Here is a 20233-nt window from a genome sequence, read left to right as displayed (position 1 = left end):
CAGTTGCCTCCCACACATGCCCTGCCCAGGGATTGAACCCACAATCTAGGTAGGTCTATGCCCTGACTGGGAATTGAACCTGAAACTTTTTGGTGTAGAGGATAATGCTAGCACCAACTGAGCCACCTGGCCAAACTAAAAGTTCATTTTTAAATCATGAGAGATGTGAAAGAAAACAAGTTTTTACCAATTCTCTACTGAATCATTACTCTTGTCAACCTTAGGATGCAATCTGAGATTTTTTAGTTCTTCCTTCATGCTTTATAGATGTATTAGTGACCCGGTGCATGGACTCATGCACACTGAAAGGAAATTAATTAGAAGGTGGCCACTGGAGCAGGCCTGAGCGAGATGGGGTGGGCCAGACATGCCCTGGAGCCAACCTCCCATGGTCCCTCCCAGCAGGCCGCACTTGGGGCAGCACCGAGGCTCAAAAGGTGTCTGTGGAGTGAGCGGAGTTCCTCTGGCAGGTGGGGTCCCTTGGCCTGGCCTATAGGGACTGGGCCAAAACCAGCTCTCCCAACTTCCCCTGTGGAGCCCCGGAGTGCGGAATGCAAACGCAAGTGTGCAGTAAACCAGATTCGGGGCCAACAATGCCCCAACAACAACATAACCCATAGATTAGGGTGTGGCCCCGCAAGGAATTGGGCTCCCTCCTCTCTGGTTCCAGAGTGTGTCACCTGAGAACCGCTGCTGCCAAGTCACCGCAGCTCCTGCATTGAGTGTCTGCCCCTAGTGGTCAGTGTGCATCATATCTACCAGCCAGTCAGATGGTCGCTTAGCCTTTTATATATATAATTATGGAAGTGACATAATAATCCCAGTATGTTTAGTTCTTAGGCAGAAGTGCTGTTTTAACTGAGGAAGATTTGTTTTGGATCAACACAATGTTCTCTTTAAATAATTGCCAAATAGGATGCAAGTGTTTTCCATATTTTGGATTTCAATAACAGACAAAATATTTTTAGGGAGTAATGTAATTAATGTAAGTTGTATTGATGCAGTCATTTAGGGAACACACATAAGCAAACCCTAATTTGGTATAAATATTACGAAGCAAAAACAGGAAGAAGAGTTATAAATAGGCATAAATGAGAGAAATAAGTCAAGGGGGAAAAATTTATAGAAAATATAAAAAAACTAATATTTAATAGGTGTGCTTAAAGATACTATAGAAGGAAAAGGGGATATGTTAAGAACTATAAATCAGAGAAAACGTAGTTTGTTTATTCTATGTGTCTATAAAATATGAAAAAATGTACCCTCCACAAGCTGACAATTAAGTTACATATGATGTATCTGATTTGAAAATATTAACATCTTATTAATATTCATCAATAAGATTGCTAACAACAGCTATTAAAAAACACCTTCATAAAGCTAGAAACAGCAGAACTAATCCTTCATTTTCAAAGTAAATTTGCATGTACAGTCAGATCAGATTTTAGATTTCAAATAAATTCACTATTTCAAAAGGATCATTATATTAAACAAGTAAAAAGTAATATCTGAATTTTGGTGTGCTGTTAGGTACGATGGAAAAAAAAGAGAAAAAGTAAGTTATCTCTCAGTAACTTAGATGATGCTTATGTTCAGCTAACAATTTCCTAACAAATGCAAAAGTGTGGGATATGGATGGATAGGACATAGGCATAACTATAAAGGAGAAAGTTATATTTTAAAGCTAATTCCCAGCTGTCCCAGCCAAAACAAGGTTAATCTTATCCTCCTTTCTAAATTTCTTATCAGGCAAGACAATGGAACAAAACCTTGTTTCAAAATTTTTATTACATTTCCAGTTGGGAAGAGTAAATTTTAAAAAATAAAATATATAACCCTGCCAGAGCTTTTCAATGTTCCCATACTGCCAATTTTACCTTTCTTGGAAGAAAGACAAGCTCTATTTTTCCCCACAGAGAAGTATTCATTGTAAGGCATAATTCGCCAGCCCACAAAGGAACAGTACTCTTCCTGTGAGCCTTCAATTAACTGTATGCTTATAAATGGCATTTCCTCTGAATGTGTATTGAAACTCACCTTATAAAATCCACAACGGTAGAGCAGTTCTTGTTGCTAAGGGACTATGATACTATTTCATGATACTAAAACAGGAATATTATAGTTTCAATTGTTCATGTGCCTAGCCATCATCAGATAATTTAAATACTAAGAGATAAATGTTCTAATCTCTATTTACGTTATTTAATGTTGAGATAATGAATGATCCTGTACTTTTTAAAAACTAAAGACTTTTATAATAGTATCAATAATAATAATAAAACATTATCAACATGATTGTTGCATGAGTTCTTGCATCATGCTAGGCAGTATTTTATGTAGTTTATAGGAATTAACTCATTTAATCCTTATAACAACCCTAATGGTTAGGTATTATTACTTCCCCAGTTTTGCACAAAAGGAAACGAAAGCACAGAAAAGTAACTTGCTCTAGGTTATGGAGCTAATAAAGTGGCAGAAGTAGAATTTGATATCCAACTGGTCTCACTGTAGAGTTTACATTCTTACCTGCCACACTATATTACACTAAGAAAACACTTTAAAAAATCTTACTACATACATTTATTTACCTGGGATTTGATGTTTTTTAAAGTAACTCATAGTTCTTTAAGAACATAGTCTTATTCATAGAACATATTTACTGAAAGTACTTCAATACTCTGGTGAAATTATATTTACAACCTAATTGTTTTGCATCATTAGGATAACTTTGAATCTACTAGGTTTAGGGATGTGCACTAGCAGCTTACATTTAGTGGAAATCCGATCCTTATTTTATGAGGCTAATCTTTGGGTCATGTCTCCAATGTATATTTAATCCTGATTAGGCTTAAATGAGCAGATTAAAAAACACACAAGGAGGTAAGACAAAATAACAGTGCAAGTTTTTAAAGTGTAATTCACTGCAATTTGGAAACTTAATGTATCTAATTTTGCTATGCAACCACACCAAGTGGTTTTTACTTTGGCTTTAATGCCCAATTTACTAAAGCACAATATTTAGGAATAGTTCATCTTTAATAGTATATCATAATTTATAATTTTTATTAAAAGAGAGAATGGGCCTTATTAATATATTTATGTGCAGCATAGCAATACTTTGTATATCTTCATCATAACAAGTATAGTTATGCATAAGCAAGCTTCACATTAAGTTTCAAAAACAAATATACATAAACTTACCCTTGATTCAGCAATATTTCTAGGGTCACTTATTTCAGCACCAATTAAAGGACATGGGAGTAGAGACTGGTTGATACAATTTCTACACTGTAAGTAGCTGGTTAAAGAACATTCTTTCGTATTCCAGATGGCATTTAAAGATAAACCTGTCTCCATGCCTACAAAAAATTAAAAAAGGCCTTTCATAAACCCTGAACTACCAGATTCAACATCTCAATTTCGCTTATAAAGGTCTAACAGAAAGTGGAGTGGATGCTAAGCTTGGGTAATATTTTTGAAAACCATTACTTTAACATATTTAATTTTTACAATCTTTAGTCTAACATAGAAGAGTACAGAAAATAAGTTTAAAAAAGAGTAATAGCTTACATTTATTAATGCCTATTATATAAATTATTTTATTTTCACAGCAATGCTGTGAGGTAATTATTATTGTCCTCATTTTATGGGTGAGAAAACAGTTTCAGGGAGTATAAATTAAAGTCAGAAAGCAGTAGGCTGTGATTTAAAATGTCCAAATCCAAAACTCATGCTTCAGTCCCTTTGGCTTGGTGCCTTCCTCAGAATCAAAATTGTTTTCAAGAGAAAAATGTAATCCTTTGTTTAAAAAAATACACAACCATATGTATAATTGAGAACCTTATAAATCTCCATATTCTATAATCAGAAAATTGTTCTACATTAATTGTGAAATGAGACTTTTCATAAATTTAACACCAGTAAGTTTAAAACAAAAATTTGTTTATCATACAAGTCTATGAGAATGTAATTTCCCACAATTAAAATAGCAAAGTAATTTTGCTCAAGCTTTGACCTGGTAATACATCTGCAGGAGTAGCATACCTTTTACAGTACATTCATAACAATAATAGATATCACTATCATATATCTGGTTTCGGGACAAAAAGTTTCTCCATATTCTTTAGTTGAACAATCCACCAAACAAATCTCAAATTTGCAAGGATAACCTTCTGTGCTGGCCTGCCTTTGGTATAAAGTGAGTAAACTGCAACTCTTGTGGAGGAAATGAGAGTTCCAGGTGTTGAATGAGCACTTGCTACTTTCTGTAGGAATTAATGGTACTACACGACAAAGGTGTACAGTTATGGCAGAGAAGAGACAAGAGACCAAGAGAGAACCTCTCTTGCACACTGCACTCCCCAACCTCTCTTGTGATTGAATTTTATTTGTGCCTGGAAGTCACTAAAAAAAAGGGCTGGAAACTCAGAATGAGATGTTGGATGATGCAGCACAGAAAAAAATTAACAACATAGCTTTTCACTTCAAGCTTAAATGTATGCAGTTGAAATGGGAAGAATTTGTGTAAAAGATGACTATGAATCTATGCAAAGTTGTAATTCTCAAAACCTTCTTACAATCTCCCACACTGCACTAAGCCAAGAAATTTTAACAACCACATATTCATTTTTTTTTTGATAAATGAATACATTCCCACAAGAAAGAATTTCCAATTCCAGAGAAAATATTGAAATTGGTCAAAGCTGCAAAGTACTGACGCGAACATTATTAGAAACATATGATCTGACCATATGTTTCTGCAGACATTTGTAACCAAAGTAAACATTCAGACTTATCCTGAATGGTCCACCTTTGAACGGGTAGCAACAAAAAGAAATCCCAAGTTTTATTTTTAGGGCCTTTTATACTTAGTATTGAATGAATGTATATTATCATAGAGCTTGTTGCCCTCGGATTTTAAATGGGAAGAAAAGGGTTTAGATGAACCCACTGATGTTGAAAATGGTAAATAATAGGTGTCTGGGTTATCTGAAGTCAGCATTTTGGAACAGAAGTAATATGCCTCGCCTTGTCCCTAGGAAGAGTGGAAGAACTTATTTCTAGGAGAGTGTAGGGCTGGGATAAAGAACAGTAGTGTTTGGCCTAGTCCTTTCTACCCAACATTAGAAACAGGTATTGGCAGAATAAAAATAAACATGATGAGCAGACTTGAAAATAGCTGGGAAATTGTACAAGGCAGGGCAGCCTGAGATATTTATGCAAAGGTAAAAATACTTGCGTTTATGAGTTGTTTGTCTCTAAGCATCTATCCCATTGTTTTTTAGAAACAGCTGGTGGAGCCCAATTGCTTCTACCATGTGATTGCTCCCATAAGCTCCTGCCCATCCTTTACCTAGGTCAAGCCTGCCAAAGCACGCACTGGACCTGGATTTGTGTGCCATGTAAATTGGTTTTGTTTTTTTCCTTTTTGGAATAGGTATCAGACACAGATAGATCAATGTCTCATCTGTCCTGATGTGACTTTTCTTATTTACACATTTCTTTGTTTTGAACAAAATTTGAGATTCTGTTTTATTTTTCTTTCTTTGCAATTCTTAAGTCAGTGGTACATATTTTAAAGAGCAATTTTTAAAATTGCTTTTCATTTGAGAATTCACATGAAAATAAAAAGGTCCCCTATTTACATTTAAGGGGTTTAGAAAGTGATAAGAAAGCAATATAGCTATTAAATAAGTTTACCTTCATTCTTTACTGAAGTCTGAAAAACCACTAATGTGGTTTTTAAATGGTTAAGGGCAGCACTGTCCCTGGTTACATAAAATGAATTTTCTTCTTTTGAACTGTTCTTGGACTCAGTTAAGCAATGGCAAAGAGATTCTGTGCAATTTAATTTAACATTTAGAAAGATTCTTTGGATTTTTATCAGCACAGCATTCTTGGAAAAAACTTTTTTAAAAACTCCTATAAGAAATAAGGTGAAAGAGATTTAAGGAAAGTATATCACACTAGCAATTATATTAATTTTCTATAAATATACTGCTGGTTGCTGTAATTTATTAAAATGTTCATTATTCAGAAGACAACTCAATGGAAAATTATTACACTTGGTGGAAGCATTAAAACAAGTAAATATATTGTCATTAAAACCTATTAACACCAACAGATACCACTTCTCATAATAAACTCTAACCATTTCTCATAATAAACTCTATAGTTGGATGCAGTTACAGTACAAAGAATATAATTGAGTTGGCTTTTTAATCAGTATCTTAATGTGTTAATTTCTTGGTTATCTAAAATTATACTCTTCTCTAAGAATGCCTTAAGAAATCAATTTAATATGAACTAAACTACATTAAAAATGAAGTGCGGTTTGTTGCTATCAATTACCATGATCTGAGTACTAAATCTCTCTGGAAATCAGTTACCTCATGTTTAATATGAGGGGTAGATGATTTCTAAACTTCTGGCCTACTCTAAAATACTAAAATATTTCTCATAAAAAAATATTTACTAACACACTAACCGGTTTGGCTCAGTGGATAGAGCGTCAGCCTGCGGACTGAAGGGTCTCAAGTCCGATTCCGGTCAAGGGCATGTACCTTGGTTGCAGGCACATCCCCAGTAGGGGGTGTGCAGAGGCAGCTGATGGATGTCTCTCTCATCGATGTTCCTAACTCTCTATCTCTCTCCCTTCCTCTGTAAAAAACTAAAATATTTTTTAAAAATTTACTAAGCACCTACTATGTGTGAAGCATTATATTATGTTCTAGGACTGTTTTTTATATTCCTCAATAAATGTTAATATATTTTTGTTTAATATAAAAACTAGAGGCCTGGTGCACGAGTTAGTACAGGTGGAAGGTGGGGAAGGGCTCAGCCTGGCATGCGCCCTCTTGAAATCTGGGACCCCCTCAGGGAATGTAGCAGTGCACCAAGCGGCAGCTGGCCAAGGAGGAGCCCAACCCACCGCCACGCCACTCGCACTTATTCCAGCCACTGCACCTGCTGCCACTGACCAGCAGCGCTGCCTGTGCAGTCTGGAGAGACTCCGGCCACCACTGCTACACTCACCAGCCGTGAGCCCAGCTTCCGGCTGAGCAGTGTTTCCCCTGTGGGAGCGAACTGACCACCAGGGGGAAACTCCTGCACTAAGCACCTGCCCCTGGTGGTCAGTGCATGTCATAGTGACTGGTCAACAAGTCGTGCTGGTAGGTTATAACAGTCGCTTAGGTTTTTATATATATCTAGCTACTATGATTCTGGAAAGTACGCCTATGGAAAAAATATAAGAGAATGAGGCTTGCTTTCAGAATTCTAAGACTATGCCTTTCATAAAGAGATTCTAGCAAACAAAGGTAAACTAAAAAGAATATAAATGTACAAAAATATATCAACTGGTAGAGTTCCATGACCTTGATTGACTTCTCATTATAATGTTCCCTTTCCCTCATTTGTAAAATAAGAATACCACCTGTATTCTTTTTTTTTTTCTTGGTTTTTTTCCTTTTTTTTTTTTTTTTAAATTAAGGTATTACATGTGTATGGTAGTTCAGTGGTAGAATTCTCACCTGCCATCTGTATTGTTGACTTTGAAAGCTCTATAATACACTACATGGCACACTCTAAAGCACCACAGATGTTCTTGCTTTGCTTTGCTTCCTTTATAAGTAAAGGATCCAGAGTAGAGAGGCTAAAAGATCAGAAAATGGTAACACCAGGAAAAAATAGCATATCCTGAATTTCCTCAAGAATATATTTTAAAATTCTAAGTATTTCTTTTTCTGTAAAAACTTAAAGAAAATTGTCCTGGCCTTGTGGCTCAGTTGGTTGGCAAATCAACCCAAACCCCTAAAGGTTGCGGGTTCCATCCCCAGTCAAGGCAGACAGAAAGAAACATCTCACGTCATCTTTCTCTTTCTGCGTCTCCTTTCCTTTTGGAAAAAGAAAGGTCACTAGAGTCTAGAAACTGGTCAAATGAAAAAGGTATTTACAAAAGCCAAGTATCATATGACAAAGTCGTGACACAGTCAATACATTTATAGAATGCTCTATTCAATGTATTTAGTCATAGTCAGTTAATATAGTGTTGGGAGTATCAGAGTAAACAACAAAGACACCCCCCAAAGCCCCCCCCAAAATCCCTGATCTGCCCTATGGATTTTACATAGAATGTTCTCAACGGACTTCAGTATTCCTTTGGCAACATTTTGTGTGTGGAGTTTTTTTTTTCAATGCATATATATTTTAACATACAAAAATGAAATGTAAAAAACCAAACAGAAAATAAGTCTTCACAATACTTAAGTCTTGCTAGTAAAAGAATAACTACATAGAACTTTCCCAAGTGTTTCCTAAGTGTTTTTCTGCCAAATTTGAAGGTGCAATGCTGAGATAACAATTATTGTAGATTATTGTTTTAGTTCCCTAACAACTACCATTTGGACAGTGCTTCAGAATTTATAGAGCACTTTCACATATTGCATATCATCTCATTTAATCCTCACAATAATTTTCTTAAGTAGGTAGTGCTCACCTTTTCCCCACTAGAAAATAAAGCTAAAGTTCAATAAGGTAAAATACTATGACCAAGGCCACTCTGTAAAGAGTAGGGCCAAAGCTGACACTCATTCCTTTGACTCCCAATTCTGTTATCTTTCTCTTTGCCTGATGTTTAAAAAAGCTTTAATGTACTCTACTGCATTGGTATTCATAAAGTTTAATTTATTTCTTATGAAATTATTTATCTCCATTTTAAAATGAGAAAACAGAAATTCCAAAAAATTAAGTAACTTGCCCAAAGTAAGTCAGCAGGTGGACTTGGAACATTTCCAAGTCTAATGATAAACTCCATGTATATCAACAATCAACTTTAAAGACTAAAATATGAAAATATTAATAAACCAATCTACTTTATTGCAGTTTAGGTGATCCTATACTAAGGATGATACAAAGTAATTTTTATATTTCCTACCTCCTTCTGCTTTAGGTAATAGTTCACTTCCACAAATAATACAATAAAGTCCTGACTGGCAAGGCAGGTTACTTGGGTCCTTTTACAACACATAAGAGAGATCAATGTTTGAAAGAATGGTTAATATTAAAGTATGAATACCACAAGGCAGTTTGAAAATAAAAGAGAAAATATACCTAGGCAAAACTTGATACAAAATAATAACTATCAGTATCGACTATCCTTAAATCTTTTCAACAACTATGAATCATATATAAATGATGGCATCTAACTTAGTTTGCATAAATGATATTCCAATTATATAATCTCATACTTTATACTAACAAGAGGCCAAATGAAACATTTTAATATTGAACTTTGTAAATACTGGTATAAAATAATTTAATGTAAAATGATGAAATTTTGGGGGAAAGCATGAGCATAAAAATCATAGAAACTGCTTAGAAAAGACCAAGATTTAAAAAATACAAATCTATTATGAAGAATAAGATGTCTACATGACTATGCCTTGTTAATAAATATTTCTTTTAATCAGTACTTACCCTTAGATTTTCAAAGGTTAATTTCTGAAAATAGTTAAGTTTCATACAGTTTTTGTATTCCTTCTAATACATTGAAGCTCGTTCATTATAGAGTGGAATTTGGTATAAGATGGGCTGTTTTGGACCTAGTCCAAGAGTTTAGTTACTGAAAGCACTTCATTCTTAGGAGGTTTCACCAATAAGGTGATCCACTGGCTCAGATCCTCTGGATATTATAACAAGGCTCCATTGTAGAGTGCAGGAAGCCAAGCAGCTAATGGTTCGTTCTATCAAGCTTAAGAAACAAAATTCTTTTTTCTTTTTTTTGGTAGGCATGAAAATCGTTTAAGGCTAGAGAATTAATAAACTCAGGTCATCTGTCTACATTTCCATTCCCTGAAGAGATGTTCTTTTTGTATGTTAACAGCTGCACAGATACTTCATGTTATGGTTTTAGCTTCCTTAGACACTTGTTGTCTGATACAGTCTTAAGTTTACTTTTTGTTATTAAAATTTTAATATTAATAATAGCTTTCTATTTATAAAAGACTGACTGCATTTTTTTATAAACACAGACAAAAAACTACCAAGAATTCATAAAGGTTAAAGTAGAATCTTGTTTAGCTCATTAATAAACATTAAAAAGAGCACAAGTAAAAGTAATTGTTAGGTAATTATATACCCCAAAAAATGACATCACTGATATTAAATGACTACAATAACCAGTCTTTCACATAATTTTACATCAGGCACTTTGATTTTGTGAAATTTTATAAGCAATCCTAAAGAATGAAATATTTTGAATGTGTTTTACCATAGGAAAATAACATGACATAGTCATATTGCAGAAAAATAATATGGGAAAGCCTTTTAAAAAATCAATGTCTTAAAGATCATAAGGAAGACTAAAAACAAAGCCTTGTGTGAACTTTGAAACAGTGTTAAATTAAAAATCATGTAATAATTAAATGCATAGTAGTAGCAGAGTAAGAGCTGTCATTAATTTCCAACAAAGCTATAACAAGTTTTAAATTTCAATAGTCAAGACTGGAAACATCTACTCTTTATATTGTACCTTTCTTCCATGAATAAAGCCCTTTCTCCAACTGGTAGTTTTCCTGGTTCGTGGCCTGTATGTTCTATAAACTTTCAGCCCTTGAATAAATTCAGTATTACATAATTATTTCATATGCATCAAATGGGTAAGGCAAACTACCTGATAAGCAATTTCTATCTTAAATATCTCAAAGTCCTAAAGAATAAACCAAATAATTTTCCTTCTAACCATATAACAATTTTTTTTATTATTTTTTATTATTGACAGTATTGGGTCTAGTAATAATGTCGTTTTTAAACATTCGTTTAAAATCTTGCTTGGCGTTGACTTGTATTGACATAACCTTCAAACACGTGGTATCTACAGAACGTGTGAAGTGCAATTAACAAGTTTTGCTTGAAAAAGTTTGTGTTTGGTTTGGTTTTTGTTGCAAAACTAGGGCTAAGAAGATGGCGGATGAAGAGCATATTCGGCACTGCATGCTTTACGAGTTCCAATTAGGAAGAAAAGCAAGTGAGGCTACAAAAAACATCTGTAGTGCTCTTGGTCAAGATGCAGTTAGCGCCAGAAAATGCCAGCGTTGGTTTGAGAAATTTCGCGAGGGAAATTTTTCGTTAGATGACAAGAGTGGTCGAGGCTGTGTGTCCAATTTTGATCAAGAAGGTCTTCAAGCTCTTTTGGTGCAAAATCCTCAAATTACCCAACAAGAGCTTTAAATAAATTCGATTTTAAAAAGTATTAGAAAACGACATTAATTATTACTAGACCTAATATTACAGATATCCCCATTCCCCCTTTGCCCACCTCCACCAGCACCTGACCCCTCATCCCTCTGGCCATCATATATAATGATTCTTTATTGTTGGTCTGTCTATCTATCTATCTATCTATCTATCATCTATCTATCTATCTATCATCTATCTATCTACTATCTTCATCATCATCATCTCCAGATATATGATTGATTTACTAATAACTGATAGTTTGCCATATGCCAAGTACTCTTTTAAATGCTTTTACATATTTTAATGTATTCAATTCTCTAAAACATCTCTTTAAAAAGTACGTAATCGTTAATGAAAATGTGCTATGACTACTGTATTATAAAGGCTAATACTTTTGCAACATCCACTTAGTCAAAATTATAATCTAAGGAGACTGATTCAAAATTGACATCATTATAGAAAATTTTTGAAACACCTCTTGGAATTACTAAAAGCTGTGGCACATCTCTACATACTCCAAATAAAGAACTTTTTAGCTTTAGACAGTTTGGGAGGAATAAATATTAGGGAAAAAGGGTGGTATTTGAGATCAACTTGGATAATAACACTAAGATACAACTAAAATATAATGTGCTTGGTTTTTCTCATGTAGTTTTCCAATTTTTCTAAAGGCAATGTTTTAGTATACTTATTTTAATAATGCTTCTCAAGTTATTATGTACATACTCATAAAATTATTCCCTTAAAGGTAGATGAGTGGCATTTCCCCTACTCTATAAAATGGTTTGCTTAACTTCATTCATTTTAAAACAAAAGCAATTGAAAAATAATTTAGAATAAAATAATATATATATTCCTTTAAATTACAGAATTTTAAAGCTCAGATTTACATGATTTTATAGTATTAAATCCTGCATTTCACAGTTAAAACACTTCCGAAAAGGCATAGTAATTGACAATATGACTAAGCTAATTAGTGGGAGAACCAGGAATAGAGCCCAAATCTCTTTTCTTCCTTCACCTGGTATTCTTTCTACTACTCCACTACCCTTATCTGCAAATTTAAAAATATACCAGAGAGGAGAAATGGTTATACACTTTCAAAACAATTTAGAAATTCCCTTCTAATCTAATGCTATGTAACTTATTACTCAATGATCAATAAAAAAACATCTAATACTAGGTGGGATATAATACATCCCAGTCTCTAGATGAATGCTTTAACTGGCAAATTATCAATTTGAACTATGCTTAAGAGTTATGGCGTCCAAACAGTTAAGCTGTATTCAATCTAAATGCCATCAAAATAAAAGTAAGCACATGAATATGTAATAATTTATCATCCAAATAAATATAAAATAAACTTGATTGCTGGGAATTGACTTGAAAATAATAAACTACTTCCACAACTTCAACAGGTCGTAAAATTTCAATTCAAATCACTCACAAGAAGACTTAATGTCCATAAAGCAATAGATATTTCTTAGAAAAAGATCAGTGAATGTAATTTTGGAATGATGTTAGAGAAGAGCATCTTTTATAACCATTTTTGATAAGAAGTATAGCTCCATTCACAAAAACCTAAAGTCAAAACTTACAGACTTATTGAGCTCTAAGGGAACATTTTTAAGCTACAGTTACATGTTTACACTTACTTATCAAATTTACATATGAAGTTTTTTACCTTAATAGTTGCAAAATTAAAGCCTTTATGCTAAAACATGTCACTTATCCTCCCAATAATAATAAAAGTAAATAATCAGAACTGAAAATTTGGCGTCCTTCATTTGGCATTTTATAACTTTACATAAGCTTGCTTAAAACATGCTTGATTTTACTTTATCAAACAAACAAACAAATGTAAGACAACATCAATTTAAAATGCATGCAGTTTTCTTCCTTAATTCTTAATTATTATTAGGCAGTTTAATACAGGAATACATTTTTTAAGAAAACTGATTTCTAAAAGAAATGTCAGACCAATCTGAGGTAAAATCTATAATAAAATATTATTGTTTTACACTGTTGTTAATTTTTATGTATCAGATGAAAACAAAGGATGAAGTACTACTATATATATAAATGTTTATGTAAAATTTAAAATGCCCTAGACAACTATATATCTTTTAGGTTAATTGATTCTGAATTGCACTTAGCCAAGGAAGATTGTTGAAAGAAAATAATTTTGAATGAATCATTTTATCAAAACTCAAGAATAGTAAAACAAATATTTAAGAACTTAATATACTTTTAAAACTCTTATGGCAATTAAAGGAAAAAATATATCTCAAATTTTAAAAAATTATACCTAGCTAATGTATGTTATCATTTATAATAAAGTTTAATATAAGTACAATATATTTTTATAGCTTGACAGTTAAGTATTATTATCTAACACCTGGGAACACACCTTTATTTTTGGGAGGAGACTGTTTAAAGTCCTTTATATCCATTTCATGAGTTTTCTCCAGTTCTAATTCATTTATATGAGTTGTTTTTATATTATTATCAATATCATCTTTACTTTCTTCAATATGCATAAGTCTATTTAACTTTGTGTCTGAGCAATCCTCAACTTTCATTTTCCTGACTGAATCTACTTCTGTTGTAGTCCTAGTTTCAAAAAGATCTTCAGCTAAAATACAATTTGAATCATTGGCCAATCTATTGTCTCTATCAGTTTCAACTAGTTCATTTTTTTCTTTATTTTTATCTACAGGATCATAAAGTTCAGGGGTAAAATAGATAGATTCATCTTCTGCTTCTGTTTCAAAATCTCTATTTGAAGTAGAAAGTTTATCTTCTTCACTCACTAGAGATAATTCAATGTCTGGATCCAGGGCTTCTTTAGAGCAGAGTAGCTGTTCGGAATGATCTTTTTTAAGAGCAGCCTCAATCTTTACTGATGGAATAATAGTTTCTGACTGAGAGCATGGTTCAAATGATGTGTTTACTTTTAGAGATGAAGATTCAAATTTATCAGTGAGTGGCAAAACAGTTTCACAATCCTTTTCTGTTTTGAAAGTGGAAGAACTAGAGGCACAGTCCTCTGATGACCTAAACTTAGGTGTTGTAGTCAGAATTTTACCAGAAAAACACTGCCCCAAAGAATTAGAACTAGACCAGCTAACTCTATTTGCTTGTTTGTTGAAGGTTGGGCTTGCGGATCTGGAAATCCCAATGTTTTCTGCTTCCATTGCCTGGCCAGACTCTTCCAATAATCCTGGAACATCTATGAGTACAAAAATGTAAAAATGTTAACTTTCTGTTCCATGCATAATAATAGTTTTATCAAAATGATTTTTGTTAGAAATACTACAATAACTGTAAAGGAGATAAAATCCTGAACCCACAACCAGTAGCAGGATTTCCATCTTGGAATGTAAAGCACAAAACATTAACTCTGAAAAGAAACCATGTTTCCAGTGAGTCCTAACCCAAGTTACAATGCTGTATGGTAAACTTTCAAATCCCACACCAGGAACCTCAGGAGTGAATGAGAAAAAGGGTAAAAAGGGGAAGAGGGCTGAATAAAGGAGGGAACAGGCTGTAATAACTTACTTCTTAAATCCACTAACTAGTTACTGACTTAGACTAGTTCCCTTAAGGAAATTGACCCTCCCTAGACTAAGATATAAAACTGGTTAGTACTCAGACCTGAACTAGAACCAAGGCTTCCTGATTACTAATATAATGGCCTTGAATTCACTGTGGCATTTATTGTATACTAGAGGTCCGGTGCATGAATTCGTGCACGGATGGGGTCCCTTGGCCTGAATGGCAAGGTTGGCCGGGGGTAGGGACTGTGGAAGGTTGGCTGGTCATGGGAAGTTGGCTGTAGGAGCACAATGGCCACCAGGGGGCAGCTCATGCATTGAGCTTCTGCCCCCTGGTGATCAGTGTGCATCATAGCTACCAGCTGGTAGCCCGGTTGTCTGGTTGTAATGGTCGCTTACGTTTTTATGTATATGGATAGAAGCAGATATTATAAAATAAATATTTAAAAATTGATATATTAAACTATCATATATTCATTAAAACAATTGAAATAATACCAATAATATATCCACAGTTTGGCAAACTTTTTCTATCACAAGCCGGACAGTAAATTTTTTTGGTTTTGCGGGTTTTATTGTATTTGTCACAACTACTCAATTGTGCTGTTCTGGTGTATTAAGTACAATTACTCAACTCCACTTTTGTATATAATATGTAAATGAATGGATGTGACAGCGTTCCATTAAACTATATTTTAAAAAAATACATAGCAGCCGAAACCGGTTTGGCTCAGTGGATAGAGCGTCGGCCTGCGGACTGAAAGATCCCGGGTTCGATTCCGGTCAAGGGCATGTACCTTGGTTGCGGGCACATCCCCAGTAGGGGTTGTGCAAGAGGCAGCTAATAGATGACTCTCTCATCGATGTTTCTAACTCTCTATCCCTCTCCCATCCTCTCTGTAAAAAGTCAATAAAATATACATTAAAAAAAAAAAATACATAGCAGGCCAAATTTGGCCCAGAGGCCATAGTTTGCCAATCCCTGATATTGACCATTATATTCTAATATATTTTGAAATATTGTTTTTTATCATTTAGAATACATGACTTTATTTCCCTAAACTAAGAAATTTATGTAAGAAAAAAGATCTATAAGTGAGACCAATTTTCAATATAACCTTTAGAAAAACATCTAGCATTTGCATAGTACTTAATAATGCTGTAATATTTATCAGGTTATTAAATCTTTACAACACAGCTTTGAGGGATAGGTATGCAGATAATCCTTTTTCAATTAAGACTCAAAAAAGGTTAAGTGACTTGCTCCTCATCACAAAGCTAGTTAGTAGCAAAGTTGTTGTTGTTGTTGTTTTTTAATATATTTTTTATTATTGATTTGAGAGAGAAAAGGAAAGGGAGAGAGAGAGAGATAGAACCATCAATGATCAGAGAGAATCATTGATCGGCTGCCTCCTGCAGGCCCCACATTGAGGAATCGAACCATGACCTCCTGGTTTATAAGTCAACACTCAACCACTGAGTCATGCCAGCCAGGAGAAGTAGCAAAGTTTGTTAATGAAAAATTAGAAAATGTGCTCAGCTCTTCTGACCAAAGTTTGTTCCCATTGCAATATACTATACTACTTCACTAATTTATGACAATACTTTACATTACAAACCAAAGTATTTAAGGACATTAATCTATAACACAAAAATATCACTCCATATATAACGGAAGACTTTTCTATCAAATGAAAATGGACAAAGCTTTTCATACATTTGTCCTTCCTGGAGGTGGTGTCACTTGGGAGAGATGAACTTTTATTCATTTTACAACATTTTAATTCTTAGACACACATTTTTTCCTTACCTTCCCTAGGATTTTCTGATAATAGAGGATTTGCTGCTTCTAAAAAGTAAGGTGAGGTATTGTCCTTCAAACAAGCCACTTCATGTGTACACTGCCTGTCCTGTAGAGACTTTCTGTCCTCTTTGGATACATCAATGAGCTTTCCGTGCTTTTTGGAAAATTCAGCCAAAGAATCCAGGGCACTTTCAAAGGTTGAATGGTGCTGAACCTGCTGCCGTACCCATTTAGAAAGTCCTAAGGAAAAAGGAAACCCAGGGAAGAAACTTCGGTTATTTTATATTATTTATGATATTTGGTTATGATGACATTATGTATTAAGAAAAACTTGGATAATTTTTCTAATGAAGTTATTTAGAAATTAGAGTAAATACCGTTTCCCCGAAAATGAGAGTGTCTTATATTAATTTTTTCTCCCAAAGTTGCGCTAGGCCTTATTTTCAGGGGATGTCTTATCTTTCCATGCACTAGGTCTTATTTTCGGAGGATGTCTTATTTTCGGGGAAACACGGTAGAATGGTTCTCAATACTCTTCCTGCCTTTTTACCTTCATATGTACAATATGCTCATATATCAGTAACATTTCTCTTTATATGCAACTGGAGAGAGAAAAGAGGCAATGGGAGTAAAGTGAGGGAGGAGCAGAACTTTTGTCAGTTTAGAACAGTGGTCGTGAACTGCGGCTCGTGAACCACGGTTTGTCACTCTGTTGACTAATGAGTTTGCTGACTACTAATTTAGAATAACTCACAAGTAAAGCAAATTAATTTCACAATTCCCCACAAAAATTGACTGCCTTTTCATTATAGGGAAACTAGAAGTTGTAAACAACACAATTTTGCATGCCTACTTTCTAAATTTCACTCCTTTTGCAAAAATAAATTCAATATTTCAGTCTCATAGGGTTTTTTTGTTCCTCCCCCCCCCCCAATTCCAAATATGCATTAAACTACTCTGGGGGCCAAAAGGAATAACACTGTTTTATGGATAAATCATGTCCTATCTAAATATTACATTATTTTTAAAATATTCAAATAATGGGAGTTGTAAGGGACAAAATTTTTATCTAGGACATATGAAAACTGCATAAAAATGAACCATAAATTTTAATCTATGGGGCTTTAAAGTAAGACTCACTTCAGAATGAAATTCAAAATCAGATATTCAAACTTTTAAGAAATAAAGTTGTCTACTAATATTACTAAAATTATCATCACCTTTTGAAGTAATTTAAAAAGTCACTGTGGCCATGACTTATGTGTCTCGGTTGGGTATTGTCCTGGGCACCCAAAGGTTGCCAGTTCAATTCCTAGTTAGGGCACATTCCCAGGTTGCAGACTTGATTCCTCTCTCCCTCTTCCTTCCCCTCTCTCTAAAAATCAATAAAAAATATTTTAAAAATAGCCGAAGTCGGTTTGGCTCAGCGGTAGAGCGTCGGTCTGCAGACTAAGGGGTCTCAGGTTCGATTCCGGTCAGGGGCATGTGCATTGGTTGTGGGCACATCCCCAGTAGGGGGTGTGCAAGAGGCAGCTGGTCAATGTTTCTCTCTCATCGACATTTCTAGCTCTCTCTCTCTCCCTTCCTCTCTGTAAAAAAATCAATAAAATATATTTTAAAAATAAAAAATAAAAATATAAAAAATATATTAAAAATCAATAAAATATATTTTAAAAATAAAAAATATTTTAAAAATAAAAAATATAAAAAATAAAAAATGCACAGTTGTGCACTTTTAAAGAAAGAACCCATTGGAACCCATTGTATTTCCTTTAAATACAAATGATTTCAAATACATTCCTTATTTGTTTTTTAATGGAGTTTTTATATCAGTCTTACCTATAAAAATTGAATTTAAAAGGATATCAGTCATCAAAAGAAATTTGTATTTTGTGCTATTGCCCAGATAAGAAAAAATTTCAGTCTCAAAAAAATTAATTAAAACCATACAGAAATAAACAAAATATATTTAATTTTAAAAAATCTCAACAAATCTGAACTATAAGGTAAAAGTTTAAGTACTAGATTTTAAAATAAAAAAATTAAGAATTTCCTTTAAACTTCTTTTTTTGGTTGCTAGGAGAAAATAATTACACAACCTAATAAATATGAAATTTTCCAAAATTGAGAAATTTTAGTACTATAGTTACCTATTCCTTGATCATTTTGTAATCAAAGTAAGCCTTTGCAGTGTAAAATGTCAGTTTACTTTTGAAACTTGAAAGAATCTGAGCTCCACCTGCTGACTAAACATAAGCACTTAACATTTTGCTTTTAGTTATATCTTGACCTAAGCACAATGGTTTGCTTTACATTCAAAAGCAAGACTAATAAAGCAAAATTTGCTGCTTTAATCCATCCAAGATGGATATGTTTTGATATCAAACCAAATATAGTAATTAGGCTCTGAAATGGAAAAAGTATAATCTATACTCATAGAAAGCTAATCTGAAATTTAAAATTCAGCAACTTTTCATTATAGTATAGTATGAACTTTCTAGCATTAAAGATAATAATAAAGGTGCAAATATTTCCAACATTTCTTCAATAACTGATGGGTTCCTGGTATTGCCTCTAACGGGATTGTGTTACTGCAAAATAAAGACTACAGATGTTCATCAACTCATGATGGAGTTACATCTTAATAAACCCACTGTAAGATCCCCAGTAGCTCGCTGTGATCGTATAGTGGTTAGTACTCTGCGTTGTGGCCGCAACAACCTCGGTTTGAATCCGAGTCACAGCATTGCTTGAAGCAATAAACGCACTGTAAGTTGAAAATATTGTATGTCAAAAGTGCATTTAAGGCCGAAACCGGTTTGGCTCAATGGATGGAGCGTCGGCTTGGGGACTGAAGGGTCCCGGTCAAGGGCATGTACCTTGGTTGCGGGCATATCCCCAGTGGGGGGTGTGCAGGAGGCAGCTGATCGATGACTCTCTCTCACCGATGTTTCTAACTCTCTCTCTCTCCCTTCCTCTCTGAAAAAAAATCAATAAAATATATATATATATTTTTTTTTTAAAAGTGCATTTAAAATACCTAACCTACCAAATGTCATAGCTTAACTTAGTTTACCTTAAATGTGCTCAGAACTCTTACATTAGCCTACAGTTGCTCAAAATTATCTAATTTAAAACCTATTTGATAATGCCCAGCATCAGTAGAGAGTATCCTACCACACATCACTATCCCAGGAAAAGTTCAAAATTCAAAATTCAAAGCATGGTTTCTATTCAAAGTGTATACCTTTTGTACAATTGTAAAGTAGAAAAACCCTAAGTCACACCAATGAAAGTCAGGGGCCACCTGAATAGAGACATAATACTAGTATTTGTTCATCTGAATGGGGGGAGAAGACTGTTTAATTTTGTGGCATGCAATAGTGTTTTTCCTTTTAGAAAATATGAGCTCTGATTAACATAAACTCTGTAATAACTGAAGCATTTCTGAACAAGCAAGTCAACAAATAAACACAACAAACCTCAACATAACTCAGAATGAAATAAAGAATGCTAAGCAGCAAAAGATGTGCTTAAATATAAAATTTAATATTTCTTAGAAAAGTCATTTCTGTAGAACAGCTTTCCCCCTAACAATGCTAAATAAATTATTAGTGTTACTGACTCAAATCCC

The 20233-nt window shown here is 33.9% G+C and overlaps 1 protein-coding gene across 10 annotated transcripts in view; it reads right to left on the bottom strand.

Annotated features, from left to right (window-relative positions):
* Positions 1 to 1596: 1596 nt before the first annotated feature.
* Positions 1597 to 20233, bottom strand: part of BRIP1 (BRCA1 interacting helicase 1) — a 115593-nt gene continuing 96956 nt past the window's right edge. For 2 of the 10 annotated variants that reach the window (XM_036451114.2, XM_036451115.2), the window contains 2 exons: positions 16606 to 16839; positions 13560 to 14470 (listed from right to left, as the gene is read on the bottom strand). In XM_036451114.2, coding sequence (XP_036307007.1) covers positions 13626 to 14470; positions 16606 to 16839 — 1079 coding nt within the window. In that variant the 3' untranslated portion in view covers positions 13560 to 13625. Of the gene's footprint in view, positions 3360 to 3586; positions 5923 to 8935; positions 9015 to 10531; positions 10612 to 13559; positions 14471 to 16605; positions 16840 to 20233 lie in introns of those variants that run through there. The other 8 variants (XM_045586403.1, XM_045586397.1, XM_045586396.1 and 5 more) reach the window with 8 other exon arrangements.

Source organism: Pipistrellus kuhlii, unplaced genomic scaffold (genome assembly GCF_014108245.1).
Source record: "Pipistrellus kuhlii isolate mPipKuh1 unplaced genomic scaffold, mPipKuh1.p scaffold_m20_p_22, whole genome shotgun sequence".
Taxonomy (NCBI): domain Eukaryota; kingdom Metazoa; phylum Chordata; class Mammalia; order Chiroptera; family Vespertilionidae; genus Pipistrellus; species Pipistrellus kuhlii.
The sequence above is the reverse complement of the archived record's forward strand: the minus strand, read 5'-3'. Positions and strand labels throughout refer to the sequence as shown.